Source organism: Dermacentor albipictus, chromosome 1, assembly GCF_038994185.2.
Source record: "Dermacentor albipictus isolate Rhodes 1998 colony chromosome 1, USDA_Dalb.pri_finalv2, whole genome shotgun sequence".
Lineage (NCBI taxonomy): Eukaryota > Metazoa > Arthropoda > Arachnida > Ixodida > Ixodidae > Dermacentor > Dermacentor albipictus.
Window position 1 is genome coordinate 27,023,844 of NC_091821.1, and position 17,569 is coordinate 27,041,412.

Sequence of the window (17,569 nt, forward strand, 5' to 3'; positions counted from 1 at the left end):
TTTCTTGCTTTGGGATTCTCATGCTTCTTTTTATTGGTGCACACAGGAATGGAGGCCGCTGCTACATAGACTGCAGCCCCAAGCGTGTTGTGTACGTGGAGCCAGATGGAGGTGGACTGGGTGTGCCAGAAATGGAAGGTCCAGTGGAGGCCCGCCACTGTCTATGGATCCTCACCAGTACTCCAACCAACAAAAGCAACACTCTCTCTATGTGAGCCTCCTTTAGCGTAATAATCACCACCATGGTCACTGATGGCTAATACTTCAGATTACAGCAAAACTGCATTATTATGAACACAAGATATACAAATATTTCAGCTTAACGAAGTTGTCTGAAACCTTGTGCCAACTGTCTTGAGTTTCACTGCAAAAGTACTTCAGTACTACAAATTTCAGAATACAGGCAACTTCTGTTAAAGGGGTCCTCAACCATCCCTCAGGCTTAGTGAAAAAACACAGTCCATGGATAGCATACACTTCTGTGAACATCAGTTATTCAACGCTCATTTTGAAAAGATTGAAGCCGAACTCGCATACAAAAAGCAAGGCACAACTGTTGTCTAATCACACGGCAAGAAAGAGAAGGCACTCTTCGCAAGGATCAGACGAGCTGGCATGCTAGCTGGTGATTGGGTCGCACGAGACAGTAAACGTCAACACATGGTGCAAACCCATATCGCGTAAGCAGTTTAATGATAGCAAAGCAAAGCCCTGTGTCATCGTGTAGTGAACAATGATATGATGCAGACGGTGCGCATGTGTTGTGCAGCAAACCGTACAGGACTGTAGACGACGTACCAGCGCTTGTTGCCCGCAACTTTCCACGCAGATGCGGGTTCTTGCCGTCAAGACCCTGTTTTGAGACCAAGCACATATATAATATCATCATTAGTGGACACAGTGCATATGCAGCACTTAGAACGTGAACGACGCGACGCAGTGCCTTGGTGGCTTATGGTTTGTGTTGAACCTGATGTGGGTCCCATGTGTGTACCGTATTTACTCGCATAATTTGTGCACTTTTTTTCATGATTTTAGAGCTCCAAAAAGAGGGTGCGCAAATTACGCGGAGATTTCGCGAAATACATCTGAAATAATGTGCATTATGTCGTAGCGCATGCAATATATACATTAAAAAGAAAATAAATTATAGCACAAACGAAGGGTACTTGTTTATTTGACAGAATTGGCACGTACTTTAACCAGCCAGATCCAGTCATGCACGGTCTAGTTGGAATCACTGGTCGAGAGGTCCGACTGGGAATCATCATCACGGCCGCTGTCACCGCCCTCCCAAAATGCATCGTCCACGGTTCCGTCGAGCACGTTCGTCTTCTTGAAGCTCTTCTCGACAGTAGTGAGAGAAACCAGGTCCCACACTGCGAGTATCCACTCACAGACCGTCTCTAGTAGCGGTCTCTTTATTCTGCCAGTGGGAGTGAGCCCATGCTCTCCGCGGGCCATGCATTCCACGTACACCTCGTGCACTTAGTCCTTGAACGGTTTATTTAAGGAGGCATCCAAATGCTGCAGAACAGATGTTAGTCCGCCCGGGATAATGGCCAGGTTGGTCCTCATGTCCCGCAACTTCTCCTTTACGCTGTTCACGAGATGGCCTGTGAAACTGTCGAGCACCAACAGCGATGGCAGTCGCAGTAAGGCCCCTGGTCGCTTACCCCAGACAATGTAGAGCCAGTCGTTCATCAGTTCTTCATTCATCCAGCCTTTTTCTTGGGCGCGAATGTGAATACGGCCTTCAACCTTCAATTTGGGCAATGTTTTCCGCTTGAAGATCATGAACTGCGGGAGTTTTCGGCTATCAGCTGTCACGGCAGGCATAACCCTGCAGCGTTGCTTTTCACAGCTGGTTGTTTTTACAGGAAGGGACGAGATGCCTTTCTCGCTCACTATTGCATTAAACTTCCGAAATCAACCAAAGATGCGCTGCAACGCATACGCAGAAAACGAGGGGCAACGAAGGGAAAAGTTGGTGCGACTGGCCCTCGCACGCCTCCGATGCAGCAAATAGTCTGTGCCATGTCACGTGCATGCATTACTCATGGCGGGAGAGAAGGGGAGATAGAGGGAGGCAAACGCTCGAGCAGTTCCGACAACCTGTGAACTGGTTCTCGTCTTTGAATACTGTACCTAGAATATAATATTCTAGGGACCGTAGTTTGGGGGCTTCCAGAGAAGGGACTTCGCACTCGCAGCCCATCTTGTGTATGACTGTGCTCACCTGCGCGGCAAGGGGCGCGACCATCCAAAGTCTCTCCGTGCTCGCGCGCCGGTGAGCTGGCTCAGGTGGGACGGGGAGCGCAAAATATGCAAGTAAATTTTTTTTTGTGTAAATTTGGGTAAATATCAGGGGTGTGCAAATTATGCGAGGGCGCAAATTGTGCGGGTAAATATGGTATTGTTGACTGTGGTGAGTTTGGCAGTGCGGTTGCCGCCTTCGGAAAGCAAATGATTTGACATATGAGCAGGGGATTTTTCAATTTTTATAAAACAAAAGTTAGTGGAGGGGCCTTTATAAAAAATGTTCGATATTGTTTCCTTCAGGACACTGGAACAAGCACATGAAGTGGTAAATGCTATTTCTCATGCTGGATCTAGGGCCAATACATGACTTTACAAAAAGCTTTTGCCAGGTTTTTGGAAGAGTACAGTCACATTTTTAATATGGTAATTCTCACGACGACTAGAGCTACAAAACATTGTCATTAATATTGCTGTAGCTGCATTCTAGCAAAAGTTACTGTTGTGTAAAACTTCAAGTGTGTTTTTCCATGTTCTATATTTTTACGAACTGCGCTCAGCTTTACAGAGCTTTTTTCTATGTTGTTGTTGAGTGACAGTATTCGTATTGTAATGATCTACAGGGTGGTGCTATTTCTATTACTCTAGCACCAGTTCACAAACTGCATTAAAACAGTAATGAGAAGAAATTGACAAAATATATTCACGGTATATGTTGATGTTTCCTTATCTACTGATTGCTTTCAAATCAGTGAAGATAGCATCACCCCGTAGAGTAAGTCAATGGCATTGGGGCTATGCACTTAGCAAGACTTAATTGCCAAAAAGCCTGTAAGAAACATGCATTAAATTTGTTATCTAATATGAATACAGTGCAAGAGAGCAGCAGGCAGTGTGTCTCAACCAGAGCAGCTCAGGCAAATCTCGAGCTCGCGCCTCCCGGACAACTGGCGATGTGGCTGCAGCGCCAATCATTTCTCTTCACTACAATTGCCCCCCATAGAAAAGGAGCCATCCTGGCGACTCATGGTGAACATAGAATCATGGGGTCGTAATACGGCTTCAGGCGTTGTACGTGGACGGTTTCACGACCACGACAGCGTTGGCCCGTAGGTGGCGTGACAGGCTCAACAATATAGTTCACAGGCGATGTCTGTGCTACAACACAGAAGGGTCCTTGATATTTGGAGACAAGCTTGGATGAGAGTCCAGCAGGAACGGCATTAACCCAAAGCCACACAAAAGAGTCCGGACAAAAGTGACAATGTGGGTGATCATCGTCACGTCACGATTTTTGTTGCCATTGGTTGACGGCTGTAAAAGAACGGGCGAGCTGACGGCATTCCTCTGCGCAGCGGGCAGCTTCAGAGATGGGCGTACATTCAGAGGAGTTGGGTCTGTACGGAAGAATGGTGTCGAGGGTAGTCGAAGGTTCGCTGCCATACAAGAGGAAGAATGGGGAGAAGTTTATGGTCGCCTGTGGTGCAGTGTTGTAGGCGAACGTGATGAATGGCAAAATGAGGTCCCAATCAGTGTGATCAGAGGCGACGTATTTGGAGAGCATGTCGCCAAGGGTGCAGTTAAATCTTTCCGTCAGACCATTAGTTTGAGGATGGTAGGCGGTGGTGGTACGATGAACGATGCGGCATTCAGCAAGGAGCGCGTGTACGACTTCGGAGAGGAAGACACGTCCTCTATCACTGAAAAGCTCGCGAGGTGCACCGTGACGGAGAATAAAGTTTTTCAGGAGGAAGGATGCTATATCACGAGCGGTGGCAGCAGGCAGAGCGGCTGTTTCGGCGTATCGCGTCAAATGGTCGATGGCGAAGATTATCCAGCGGTTTCCGGAAGTCGTGCTCGGAAGGGGTCCATACAGGTCAATGCCAGTGCGATCGAAGGGCCTGGCCAGGGCCAGATTAAGAAAAATGGGGGCCTTGGGCTAATGCGCATGCAGGCCCCCTTTCCCTATACTGACCCCCCCCCCCCCCCCCTGTTGCCTTCTATGCTACTGGAAATATGCCGTGTTTCATTTTAATTCCACCAAAATTAAAAAGAACAGAGTGCGATCAACGGGATTATTATTATTGTTATTATTATAAGGAAAGCAACAAAACTTGCTTGAAATGCGCACTGTTGTAAACACCAACACATATGTTCACTTTGTGATTAATCTGCATTCTCTTTTCAGCAAAAGCTAGGCTTTAAGGAAAGGTTTAGTGCACTCAAGACGAACAAGAACGTAGAAAAGACAACACAGCTCAGATGTCGATTCTTCTGAAACTAGGCTTTGTTTGCATCACTAAGTTTAATCCCTTGAGGAGATGCATGGTTGTATCCAAAACATTCTTTATTAAAATTCAAGCATCAGACTGCAGTAATCGTTATACACATTACTCTATAAATATGCAATAAATATATACAATACTTAAGGCAATACAAACACCATAAAAATGCACTAGAGTACAGATGAAAATTACCAACTGTAATTACAAAACATTATTTGAAAATATTTTCGTTAAAGGTAAGACAAGCAAGGACGACACCAAATAAACGTGGCACTATCAAAAACAACAAAAATACAGTTTTTTATAAGCACGCTAAATATCACAAGAAGAACAAACAAGAGACGAACAACGAAGATTTCCATATCTTGAATTACACTGCTCAGTGTTTCATTGGCAATGTGGAGGGGACACAACGAACTTATTGGAACTATTCATGTATAGCGCAAGCAGTCCTCTTTTAAAATGGCATCTTTCGTGCCTTCGCTTTAGCGAAATCAGATATAGTCTGTTCGAAGGGTAGATCGCGGAGGAGGTCACTTTCAATGGACATGATAGCAAGCGAGACATGATAGCAAGCCATCAGATTCATCATCATCTGCTATCGAACTCATCCTCCCCTGCCCAAATTACCGTCATGGTAAAGAAAAGTCGAATGGGAGGCACTGTTGGGTACTGCAGCACATCCTTTCTATGAGAAGGACAGCGGCGGAACTATTTGAGAGGTGGAGAGTGGCGTGGTGGTGACGAGGGGCAAGGGAGATTTAGGTCCTCATCCCACATTACATGTTTTAGGTGTTCCCCCTTGCCCCTCCTCTCCAGACAGCACTGGACAGACAAACTGACAGGAAACCACGAAAACTCTTCCAAGCAAACGCACCTCACTCCGTAAGAAAGAGGGCGCCGCCGGGGTGCGGGGGATTCCTGTTTTTGCAGCTTGGCAAGCTCTCCGCAAATGATCAGGCTAAACGCATGCTATTACATTAAGCGGGGAGCCCGTCTCCCAGTAGACGATGCAACTCTTGGAAGGCATCGTCACAAGCAGACGACCAGGCGTAATCGTTCAAATCGCTCCGTACAAACTGATTCAAGGGAGCGGTGATGGACGCAAAATTCTGAATGAAACGGCGAAAGTAAGAACACAGGCCAAGGAAGCTGCGAAGTTCTCTTACGGAGGCAGGTTTGGAAAAATCAGCAACTGCACGGAGCTTGGCGGCGTCAGGAAGAATACCGTGTTTAGATACTACATGGCCAAAGATGGTGAGCTGACTTGCGCCAAAGTGGCATTTCATCAGGTTGAGCTGAAGGCTGGTGACAGTTAGGCACTGTAACACTTCCTCCACCTACAGAGATCGGTGGGAAAATTGGGCGAAAAATTAACCACATCATCTAAGTAGCATAGGCACGTTTTCCACTTGAGACCACAAAAAAGGTTGTCCATCATATGCTCAGATGTTGTGGGGGCATTGTAAAGCCCAAAAGGCATGACGCGAAATTCATATAGGCCATCTGGTGTTACAAAGGCCGTTTTAGGTTGGTCTTCGGGTGTCATGGGGACTTGCCAATAGCTGCTGCGTAAGTCGATAGAAGAGAAGAACTCCGTGCCTTGGAGACAGTCAAGGGCGTTGTCAATTCTCGGAAGAGGGCAAACATCTTTATGAGTTATTTTGTTAAGAGGGCAGTAATCCACACAAAATCGAATAGCTCCGTCCTTCTTCTTAACAAGAACAATGGGAGATGCCCAGGGGCTATCCGAAGGCTGAATGACGCTGCGCTTGAGCATGTCAGCTACTTGGTCATCGATAATACGGCGCTCTGTCGCAGATACACAATATGGTCTTTGTCACAGTGGTGCACTGGTACCCGTGTTGATGTAATGACAAACAGTTGATGTGCAGCCCAAGGGAACATGCTGGTAGTCGAAAGATGAACGGAACTTGTCGAGAAGGCGTAGAAGCTGGGCATGTTGTGAAACAGTCAACGTGTTGGCGATGGAGTTACGTAAAACATCGGCTGAAGTCGGCTCCTGCACGGGGTTACAGGTCACTCCGGCGACCTCATGAGTGGCGATGGAATCAGTTGGCATGTCAATGATGGCAGCAGGGTTGACACACTGGGCACGGCCAACGCACTCCCCACGCAGTAAAGTGAGAGGACAGGACAATTGGTTGGCGACGAGCAGTCTGCTGACGCCGGCATGAACGTCCAAAAGAGCGAAAGGCAGCGGGGAACATTTGTGACGAGCGAAAATTGCAGATGGTGTAAAAAGTGCGCTGCCATCAGCAACAATGGGCCTCTTCGATTTTCGGAGTTCTGGCAGCCCGCTGGGAGCAAGGTGGCAGCCAGCTAGTTCCGGTCCTGATAGGAAGTCACGTGGGCTGGGATCCCAAGACAACTCGAACCTGCCCGAAGTTTGCAAAATCGAACGCCGGGACAGATGGCCAAATGTAAACATGCTACCAGCATGGCAGCGCCCGGCGAGGCTGGCGCGCGCTCGGCGTAGTTGGCCCATTTATGCGTTGCCAGCTTGAAAATATATAGTTGCATTCAGGGATATGATCACTCTCGCGCGACTCGGCGCAGGATGCGCACTAAGGCAACCTCACCTTTCTCAGCGCAGCAGATGGCCTCCGATCGACGGGTCCGATGACAAGACGTGAAATTGCGCATGATTGTATACTCGAAAGCGGTAGCTCGAGGATCCCTGCTCGCAGCCATCACGTCGGCGACATTGATGAGTTGGCGTTGTGCCATCACTTCACAAGACATGAAAAAACAGGATATTGGGTACGTCTCATATGCATAAAATTTCGTGCCAACCTGCTTGGGCTAGCTTCGATTTCAGAAAGTTTGTTGTGGCTGATGGTGCATCTCATTTCGATCCTAAGGAGCTGGGGACGCGGCTGGCGCATGAAAATGCACACCGCCTGTGACCAGCGAAACGTTTCACACGAAAAACAACATTGGTCACGATCATGAGAGCATTAAGCCAATGTGCGTGTGTCTAATGTACGTGTGCCTATTACTCAATCAGTGCATTCTTAGATCAACGGCCTGCAGTTCGAACACATATCGGTTTCGAGCTGCCATCCAAGCATTTGACGGAGAGATGGCGCGAACACGAGCTAGCTGCATAGCCTTCGCTAACTGCAGAAAAAGGAGATACCGTAAAAACCGGAATATAGATCGAACTTTTTTCAAAAAACCATCGCGAAAAGTCGACCCTCGACTTATATACCGGACATTGGCGGAAAAACTACGGAAGTCTTGCAACAATGGGCAGATGAAGTAAACAGCCGCCATCGCCATCAGCAGCAGCGCGGCGTCTATGGCGGCGTGGCGACGTTGTGGCACCGGCATTTTGCGTTTCCATTGTGGCAAAGTTATATTAATTAAAGGCTGCATTTTCATTTTGTTTCAAAATGAGCGGAAGCCGACGTCAATTCACCATCGCCTTCAAGAAAAAGGCGATTGAGTACGCGAAAGCCCACGGCAACCTGGTGGCACAGCGTGAACTTGAAGTATCCGAAAAGAGCATTCGGTAGTGGCGCAGGCAAAAGCAACGTATTACAACTTGCAGCAACCAAAAGAAAACGTCATTTCGTGCCGGATCGCAGCGGCCTGCAGAACTGGAAGGCAAGGTTGCGGAGTCCGTCCGAGAGCTGCATGTAAGACCGCTGCCTGTGACTGCCGAATGCATCCGTTTGAAAGCGGTAGAGATCGCACGCGCCTATGGACTGGGCAGCGAGAAGCACTCGTCATCCGACTCTGATCAAAAGCGTTGCTCTGATTCGGAGTAGCGCTTGCGCACTTCGTGCCCTTCTGTGTACTGTACACCCGACGAATTTTTAACAGTATCGCGCGACCATCGACCCGCGTGTTTGTCATCACGGCACGGAGCGGCGAAATAGCGAAAGTAAGGACATGTGTACACATGCGCGTATCTCGTTTGTTCCGCTGCTCAGTGCTGTTAATAAGGTGCTGACAAGCACGCGGGTCGATGGTCGCGCGATACCGCTAAAAACTTGGCCAGGTGCACATGCGAGCAGCATTTAAATAAATACTGTCACCATTGACAGTCACCATTGACCCCCTGAGTCGCATTTGTTTCACGGTAAGGGTGTCATGTCTTTCGGTACTTTTGCCATTGAAATTTATTGTTTTGTTTTTTCATTTTGAGGATTCGTTAGTTGGGGGATCGACCTATATTCCGGTCCGACCTATAGTCCGGTTTTTACGGTATCTCCGCATACATACACGAAATATGTGAAAAGGAACGCCATCAGAGAAAAACGAGCCCAAATTGTACCGCAGTGTGTGAATGAGCGTCCACAACTTGTGTGGAATATGATGCAGATAATATGCACGCACGAGAGCGCGGCGCGCTGATCACCGCCGCGAAGAAGCCTTCAAGGGACACACACACATACACACACACAAGCTTCAAATGGTTCACTACTGCTCGTATCACACCACTTCGCGATGTGGAACGAAGCGTTAGCACCTAAAAAGATAACGCTAGAAGTAAGGAAATCTGAAGATGACCGTAGACACTTGGCTGGGCGAGGTAAATTTAAGTCCTCAAGCGCTCGCGTTCTAATCCGTGAGGTCTTCGCAAAGATGGCGGCGAGCGCCCATCACCTCTTTTCGTCGTCTGCTAGCCAGAGAACTTCCAGAAGAGAGCAGCCAGACCAAAATTGGCCTGGCAGGTTCTGGCAGCCTGCGGGTAGCCAGAACCGTCCAGCCCGAGCAAAACGAATGCCCGGCGGAAGTGCTTGGCACGGTGGGCGGAGCAACCCGAGAAAAACGAAGGCACTCTGGCTGGCTATGGCAACCCGCGGGTAGCCAGAAGTGGAAAATCGAAGAAGCCCAATGTTGCATGACACTGTGGCAAGGGCGGATGAGTGCGGTGTAATTGTAACATCTTCGGCAACAAATACTTTATCTTCAGGTTCACGAGCATCAAGGAGTGGGGCATGACACAGTGTTTGAAATTCCACTTCAGCACGAGAACAGTTGATGATGGCCTTATTAGCAGAAAGGAAGTCGCATCCCAATATAGGATCGCGAGAACAAGAACACAGCACCAAAAATTCTACGATGTAGAGGAGGCCGTTGATCACAACGCCAGCAGTACACGCAGCTGCAGGCATGATGTGGTCTGCGCTGGCAGTACGAAGCAACACTTTTGACAGTGGCGTCATAACTTTTCTGAGCGAACAGCAAAGTTTGGCACTGAAACTGCGGCACCATTGTCAACGAGGGCGAGTGCAGCGACGCCGTCCCCCATATACATCAATAACATTAGTCGGAGAAGGAAGAGGCCTTGGTCTGTTCGTGGGTGACGCAGTTCTTGCCTCTGGAACTGCGATGATTAGTTTTCCCGTTCCGGTGTAGAAGGACGACGACGTATTGGCGAAAGCGAGCGGTGTCGAGGCGACGACGCATGGCGGTCAACAAGAGGGCGGTGGTTTGAGGACGAAGACATCTGGCTATTGTTCTGAGACACGGAGGATGACGGGAATGGGGAAACGTATGGTTCGGTGTCGAAGCTACGGCGGTAGGATGTTGCGCGGCGACGACAAAATCATGCAACGTGGCCAGGTTGACCACACACACAACATATTGGCCGGTTGTCAAGAGTGCGCCATTGTCCACTGCTGTGTTGTTACCACGGCTGAACGAAGGGAGGAGCTGGACGCAGTGGCACGACTGATGGGAATGGCACAAAGGTTTGAGGTGGTGGCCACGCGAGAGCCTCGGCATAGCTGAGAAGTGCAGTCACCTCGGGAAAAGCAACGGGAGTCGGCACCGACTGAGTCTCGCGGGCAGAAGGGAGAGCAGTGCAAACTTGCTTCTGGATGACTTGGTGAAGTTTGGCGGGCAAAGGCGAAGGTGGTGGCGTGGCTGAGGACAGCAGCGAGAGCTGATACCATTTCATTCCTTTCATCACTTTCCGCACTTCCATAAAACAAAAAATGCTACAACCAAACTTGCCTCGGCTTTATTATTTGTAGGCTTCATAATGGTTTTGGTCAACAACAACAGCATAAAGGGTGCCTTTCGATTCTTCTCATCTGCATTCTTGGGCACGCAACAAATCACAAGTGGCAACGATAGTGGCCACGTTTACACTGATACATCAGAAGTGTACCCTATTCATACGTCACTGCTTGTAACGCAGCTAAGTTATTCGCCCACTCTTAGTGGAAATGTGCCATATTAGGATAGCAGTGAAGACAAATGCCGCAGTTCCCGCAGCATGCCCGCCATGTGTTTCTATCTCACTGGCAGCTAAGCGCGACTATCTCTGTTTCTGTCTCCTCAAAGTGGACATGGCTACATTGTTTTCGCAAACTTGCCAGTACAGTCGAACCCGGCTATATCGAACTCTCAAAAGAACGCCTATCAGTTCGATATAGAGAATAATTCGATATAAGCCCGCTAAATAATTGGATGTCATAAAAGCACATACCATTTATAAAATCACTTTATTGGTGAAACTAGCTTAGTTTCGCACGAAGTAGTCTTGCATTTTCTTCTGCCTGGGCAATTTCGCTGCCTGCACGCACGCACTTTTCCACATTGTCTAAAGTGTCGGAGCAGCTGAGGCCGCAACCTTCCGCATTCGCGCAGAAGCACCGACTAGTGCGAGCGCACCAATCACTTCGGAGGATGCGGGCCAAGGACCGTCGTTGCTTCCCTCATTGTGCCCACTTTCACTTGTGCTCGGTACGATGTCGGCAATGTAGTCTTCGTTTTCGGGCTCTCCTGTGGTCTCGACACCATCATTTGCGCTCATAAACTCGTCTACCGTTGATTCGTCAACAACTTCCGGAAATTCTGACAGCTCACTCCAAACTTTGGCAACATCAGCAACGGCTTCGTCGCATTCATCAGAATTTAGTCATCACCGAGCACGTGAAAGTCGGCATGGCTGAAGCAATTTCGGATGAACCACTCGCACACGGTCGTGCGTACGCGTCGGGCGCCACGGGCACTGGGTCGCGAGTTTGGCCGCTTTATCCGTAATCTCCCCCTTCAAGATGGTGCTGAGAGTGCTCCTCGGAATCTTGTACGCTGCTGGGACATCCGACTTCTCACCGCATTCGATCTTATTTATGATTTCGAGCTTCACGACGAAAGGCGAATTCTGCCGCTTCATCACGGCAACACTTTGGGAGAAGGCCTACAAGGCATACACACAATGAACCAGAAAAGCAGCGAGACAGCTCGCACTTCCGCCATCTTGCACGACGAGGGCACAAGAGCCTCTGATTGGCTGTCTGAGCAAGTGCTGCAGGCGGGCCAGGATCATTTTTTGTAGGGTGGTGTCGACGGCTCGTTCGAGGCAGGGCGGTCACGGTAGGGAGAGCAGTTGGATGGAGCCGCGCCACCGGGTTTTCCCGCCACTGCAAGGGAAAGCCAACTTCCGGGGGCACTTCCTGCCGCTTGACGTTCGATATATCGGGAGTCGCTGCTTTTTTTGTTCGATGTAAGTGTAATTTTTGCTATATATACTCATTGTAACTCTACCGTGTCCAGAAATTGTTCGATATATAGAATAATTCGATGTAAACGGGTTCGGTATAGTCGGGTTCGACTGTATTAACGATATTATTCATTACTGATACGGATGAAACTGTTTCAATGCGCGTAATGTACTCACAAAAAGAAAAATAATCGTGTTAGGCTTGTTCCGCCGGCCGCCATATATATATATATATATATATATACACACCTTTATTCATAAAAACAAGTGGTACAAAGTGCCAAGGCATTAGGAAAAAAGTTGCTGCAGAAGCAACTTGACTGGTCTTAATAACCAGAAGGTCCAAAAGGCAGCAGACAGCAAGGAGCGAGAAAAAAAAAAAAGAAGAAAATGAAAGGAAAAGAGGAACAACGAAAATGGAGAAAGGAAAGAGTAATGGCATGTAGTACATAGATCTCACTTAAACAATTTGCTTCACACATGAAACAGCTCGGGAAAAACAAACAATATAGATATATAGATACACAAAACTCTTAAGAAAAACATTAGGTACATGGTTAAACCCAATTAATTCTTGGGGCAATAGAAATTATACAGGTCTCTGCCAGAACAATTTCGTACATCGATGGACGCAGATCTGAGATTATTCAGCAGAGTGGGGAGAGTGTAACAAGTCATTTGGTTACCATATATTGAACGCACATGCGGCACATGCCAGTATTCCGGGGACCTGGTGTTATAACATGGGATGTTGTGTTTTAATCTAGCCAGAGATGAAACAAGGCTTAAGTTCTGTTTGGTTTCTTTTAGTTGGAGGATTATTTTTAGATTAGTTATTATTATTTAGTTTTTAGTTTAGAAATGATGAAATCCTGATTATTCCAAATCTCTAAATTCGAATTGACGGATAATTTGAACTGCTTTGTTGGTCCCAGCAAATACCTATATGTATTTGAATAGAGAAAAAATCCCGCAGATTCCAACTCCAAAAATGGCAGAATAGTTATTTCAGACAAAGTTTCTTACTCCCATGGACTGCTTTGTGTACAAACCCGAGCCGAAGGTGGATGTTAGATGTGTCGCCAGCTACCGTAATTGGAGTGCTGTAAAAATTATGAGAAAAGAGCTGAGAGCAAACCGGAACAAGCAGCGTGTGCGTGCCCTCCTTTCCCATCCGGCAGAGGGAGCAGGAAACAGCCCCCTAGCGCACGCTTGATCACGTTACCGCGAACTCGCCTGCGCTCCCCCCCCCCCCACCTTTAGCACGCACTCACCTGTCGTACTCCCACCCTCTTAGCGCACGCTTGATCATATTACCGCGCGCTCGATCACGTCACCGCCGTCGGAGGACAGCGCGCATCAAGCCACCCAGTGGCGTAACAACAGGGGGGGCCGTGGGGCCCTGGGCCCCGGGTGCACGGGGCCAGTAGGGGGGGGGGGCGAGGGGGGGTGTCATATACGTCTGAAGACACTCGAAAATTATCGATATCCTCGCCTTCATAGACTACACCCGGAGGGGGGGGGTGACAGAAGAACTAAGGGCCCCTGGTGCCAGACGACCTAGCTACGCCACTGAAGCCACCAACCTTCACTGCTCACCAACCTACGTTTTCCCTCGCACCCACGGCAAACGGCGCGCAAGGCATGATCTTATCGCAAGTGGACGTAATACGGAACCTAGGCTCTTCCGGCGCACGGCGTCGCCGTCGCGCGCTGATGGAGGAAAGATATGACTTCTTCAATGCGAGCCTAGTCACGGTTTTTGTTTAGCGCGGTGCATCGCGCAATTGATCGGGTGCTATATTTAAAGGGATTCTCTTACCGTACTGAAGATAAATTGCTCTTCGTTCAGACATTACAATTTTAATATAGTCGACTTCTGTTAATTCGACCTTGACGTAACTGACGAAACTGCTCGAATTAGCCGGCGGGTTGAATTGAACAAAAGAAGAAAAAAAAAAAAACGCCGGAACACGCCGTTGGTTTACTTGGCAGCATCTGCCTGCAAGGTTAGCTTCGCCACAGTACAGCCGTTGTGTGCGGTGAAGCATATCACCCGGTGAAAGGTGCCACCGTTATAGAACATAGCTCGTGTTCCTTAATTTACACACGCACTTGCGCCTCTCCAATCACAGGTCGAGCACCGAGACGCCTAATAAGTTTGCTAGCAGGCCTTCGTAATTTTACATAGACTCCCGCTCTTTTGTTGGCCCTAAACGTCCCCTCGACAGTTTTTTCATCTTAACGCCTTCCTTTCCACTGGCTTTCCCAAAACACAGATGGTTTTTCTCCGCTTCTCAGGGTACAGCTCATGCGCGTGCGTATAATGAAGGAGCGCGTATAGGCCTCGTCAACGATCTCATAAACAGTGCTCAAATCGCCACAGGAACATAAGAAACATCTCTTAATGGCTTCCATTACGCATATTTTGCGTCTGGGGGGTTGTACTGCGATAGGAGATGGCGCGTGCACGCGTGTATAATTAAGGAACGCGTACTGTGTCCGTGACAGTCCGTCCTTTCCATTCTTGGTATGCTTCACCTCGTAACATTGCTGTATTGCGGCGAAGCTGACCAGTCAAGTTTGAATTATTTGGTGAATGCCAATTTTAAATTCAAGATAACTGAAATTAGGTTCCCATAGAAATGTATGGGAACCTGCCGGTACCTTCGGTCAGGATCGAGCTCAATGAAAAATTTAATTAACTAAAGCCTACTGTATTTGTATTTGGTTCAGAAACCACATATCCAATATTTTCAGAATATTCAACATGACAAGAATGTTTGGAACTGCAAACTATTTGAGAGTGCACTTGCAAGCACCAGCTTCCATTTTTTTCATAACAAGGCTCATCGTAACAGCACTATAGGGACTTCAGGCATTGTTTATTCATATTGCTGGTCGTGTAGTAGTGGGCAAGGTTTTTAAGCTTGAAATGATTTTAGCTCCCATTGTCGGCAACCTTCAAGTTACCTTGAGCCAAAGCCAGAGCCGTTATCTGGACACTCGAATAAGAACATCCGGGCACTCAAACTAAAGCATCCGGGCAAGTTGCAAGAGCAAAACGAGATCATCCGGGCAACCAGTCAAAACTTCAAAAGATGAGGTCCCTTTGTACAGGACTGCATCACATACGCTAGTTACTGCCCAAACAAGTTACAAAAAATATTGCTTCCAAGTTCTTCCTAATGTTTGTTCACAATATCACTGAAGCTGTAACCTCTAGTACGCTGAAGTTTTGTTTTTCATTTCGAGTAGGGCAACATTCAAAAGGCATATGCAGGGCACCATACACTTCATTGTTATCTTTTGGTGCTGAAAGCTGAATGCCAGTGGTCTGTGAGTTCCACAGCGTGGATATTGTGCCACCTCGAGAGATGGTGCCATGCTGTGTGGCGCCTCCTCCAGGCACTTCTACCTGCCGCAGTGGCTTAGTAGTTATGGTGTCATGCTGCTAAGCATGAGGTCGCGGGATCAAATCCAGGCCTCGACGGACTGCATTTCAATGGAGGCGCAATGCAAAAACGCCTGTGACCCATGCATTGGGGGCACTTTAAGGATCCCCTGGTGGTCAAGATTAATCTGGAGTCCCCCACTACGGCGGTCCTCATAATCAAATCGTAGTTTTGGCACGTAAATCCCCAGAATTCACTTCATTCTTCTTCTAGCTGGGCAGTGCATTCTGCCTCCCTGGCATCTTTCGCTGCCTGTTGTGCGGCCTTCAGCCGGTTTTCTTCTTCTTGCTGGGCAACATCCATGTGGACCAGTGCACAGTATGGCGTGGTGCGGTTTGGTGCGGTGTGGTGTGGTGTAGTGGGGTGTGCTGTGCTGTTGCGAGCATGAACTACACCCATTTTAAAATTGTGGATAGTATCATCTCTCACCAGTCTGCTTTGCTGGTTGCCATTTCATGCTTACATCAACTCTCGATTATGGGAGAGCCAGCAATTTTTTGCTTGTTTATATCTAACGTGCCATTGGGTGCCGAATTTTGTGCTACCCACTTTGCTCACTCGTGTCAGTGGATGGCATGATTAGAGTGCAATCTTCATGGGAGGATTGACACAATGGACATACTTTTGAACAAAAAGGCCATGTAATGGCAAGTGTGTACACAGCAGGGTGTGATAGCAGGTAGCACAGCTGACGAGCTGGGCAGCTATGAGCTCCGCCGCACGTTCCATAGCCAGGCTAGAGACTGCTCGTGCACTGTGCCTGGCCGTGGCCTTCCACATCTCCTGACAACATATTCTGAGAATTGATGATGCAAAATGTAGGACCAAAGGTCTGTGTGCTCTTTTCATAACTGTTCGGAGAACCACAGCAGTAATCCTTTGGAGTGGCAAGGGCCTCACAGCATCCACAATGCTATGAGGGTGATGAGTTGGAAAAAGCACTTTCGCCCAACAAAGCATGATTTAACAACTGAGCACATCTTCTGACTATATTTAATAGCTGTTGAGCTACCTGGCTGCCTTGCATTGAAGGAAAGTCAAAACAGCGTGCCATATCTGCCATGCCTCGGGAGCTGTGTGCATGCAAAACTGAAAGAAAAAGGAAAACTAAATACTCCCGTCATGCCTTTCCGAGCAATGGTCACAGTGATACACTTTTTATCACTTTGGCTTGCTTAAATGCTAATGCCGCTTTTGCTGCATTCATTTGTCACCACATTTTTGGTGGTTGCCGCATTCCAGGGCAAGCGCACCACGTGATGAGTGGCAAGCAGCTGAATGCCTCTGAATTAAAGAATAATAATGCAGCTGAATAATGCATGTGGTAGTAAAGCCAGATTGTGAATGGTAACTATTAAATTTTCTGAATTAGCAAGAGCTAAATTAACTTTTGCTATAATGACTCGCTGGCTCATTTCTATTCTTGTGAATATTGTTGTGATGATTCAACATGTGAAAATATGTAAAGATAAGTAAATGTATCTGCGTTTAATTGTTCAATATATAAAGCTTTGTATTCATATTCGGTTTGTATTAGAAAAACTTCATGTAATAAATGGGGTGGGGAGGGGGGTGAACCTTATATCTTGTACCCAGTGAAGAACTTGCAAGCGTAAAAACTTAATGATGAGAATGATGTTGCACGTGTGTAAATTGAGTGCCTTTCCTTTTTCTTCTTTTTGCGCACTTAGGCAACCAGGAGCTACCTTGGAGTTAACACTGCTTCCAAACCTGAGGGTTCCATGCCCTGAAAATCATATCTATGTTTACTCGGGGGTTCCACCTTTCGTGCTTTCTGCTGTGCGTGGCAGTGAAGAAAGTGTGCTGCTAGGAGCATTTTGTGGTACCAACCTGACAGGTAAGAAGTAGCTCACCTGTAGACAGTAATGTTGATATTCTAGGACCACATTGTACAGTATTGCCGTTCTGTGCTTTGTGAAAGCATGACAGCCGTAAAGACGCAATCAATTACCTTGCCCTGATGTTGTTCTGTGTGTTTCTCATTTGTTTACTGCTCTGCACGTAGTGTGCATTTAAAGTGTACAATTGAGGTGTTGATTTCTGTAACTCTTGTAAATTAG

The 17,569-nt window shown here is 47.6% G+C and overlaps 1 protein-coding gene across 2 annotated transcripts in view; it reads left to right on the forward strand.

The window, feature by feature from the left end:
* The window catches only part of Megf8 (multiple EGF like domains 8), a 222,782-nt gene that overhangs the window by 96,065 nt on the left and 109,148 nt on the right, over positions 1–17,569 (forward strand). For both annotated transcript variants that reach the window (XM_070539750.1, XM_065441347.2), the window contains exons 15-16: positions 47–211; positions 17,180–17,346. In XM_070539750.1, coding sequence (XP_070395851.1) covers positions 47–211; positions 17,180–17,346 — 332 coding nt within the window. The remainder of the gene's footprint in view (positions 1–46; positions 212–17,179; positions 17,347–17,569) is intronic.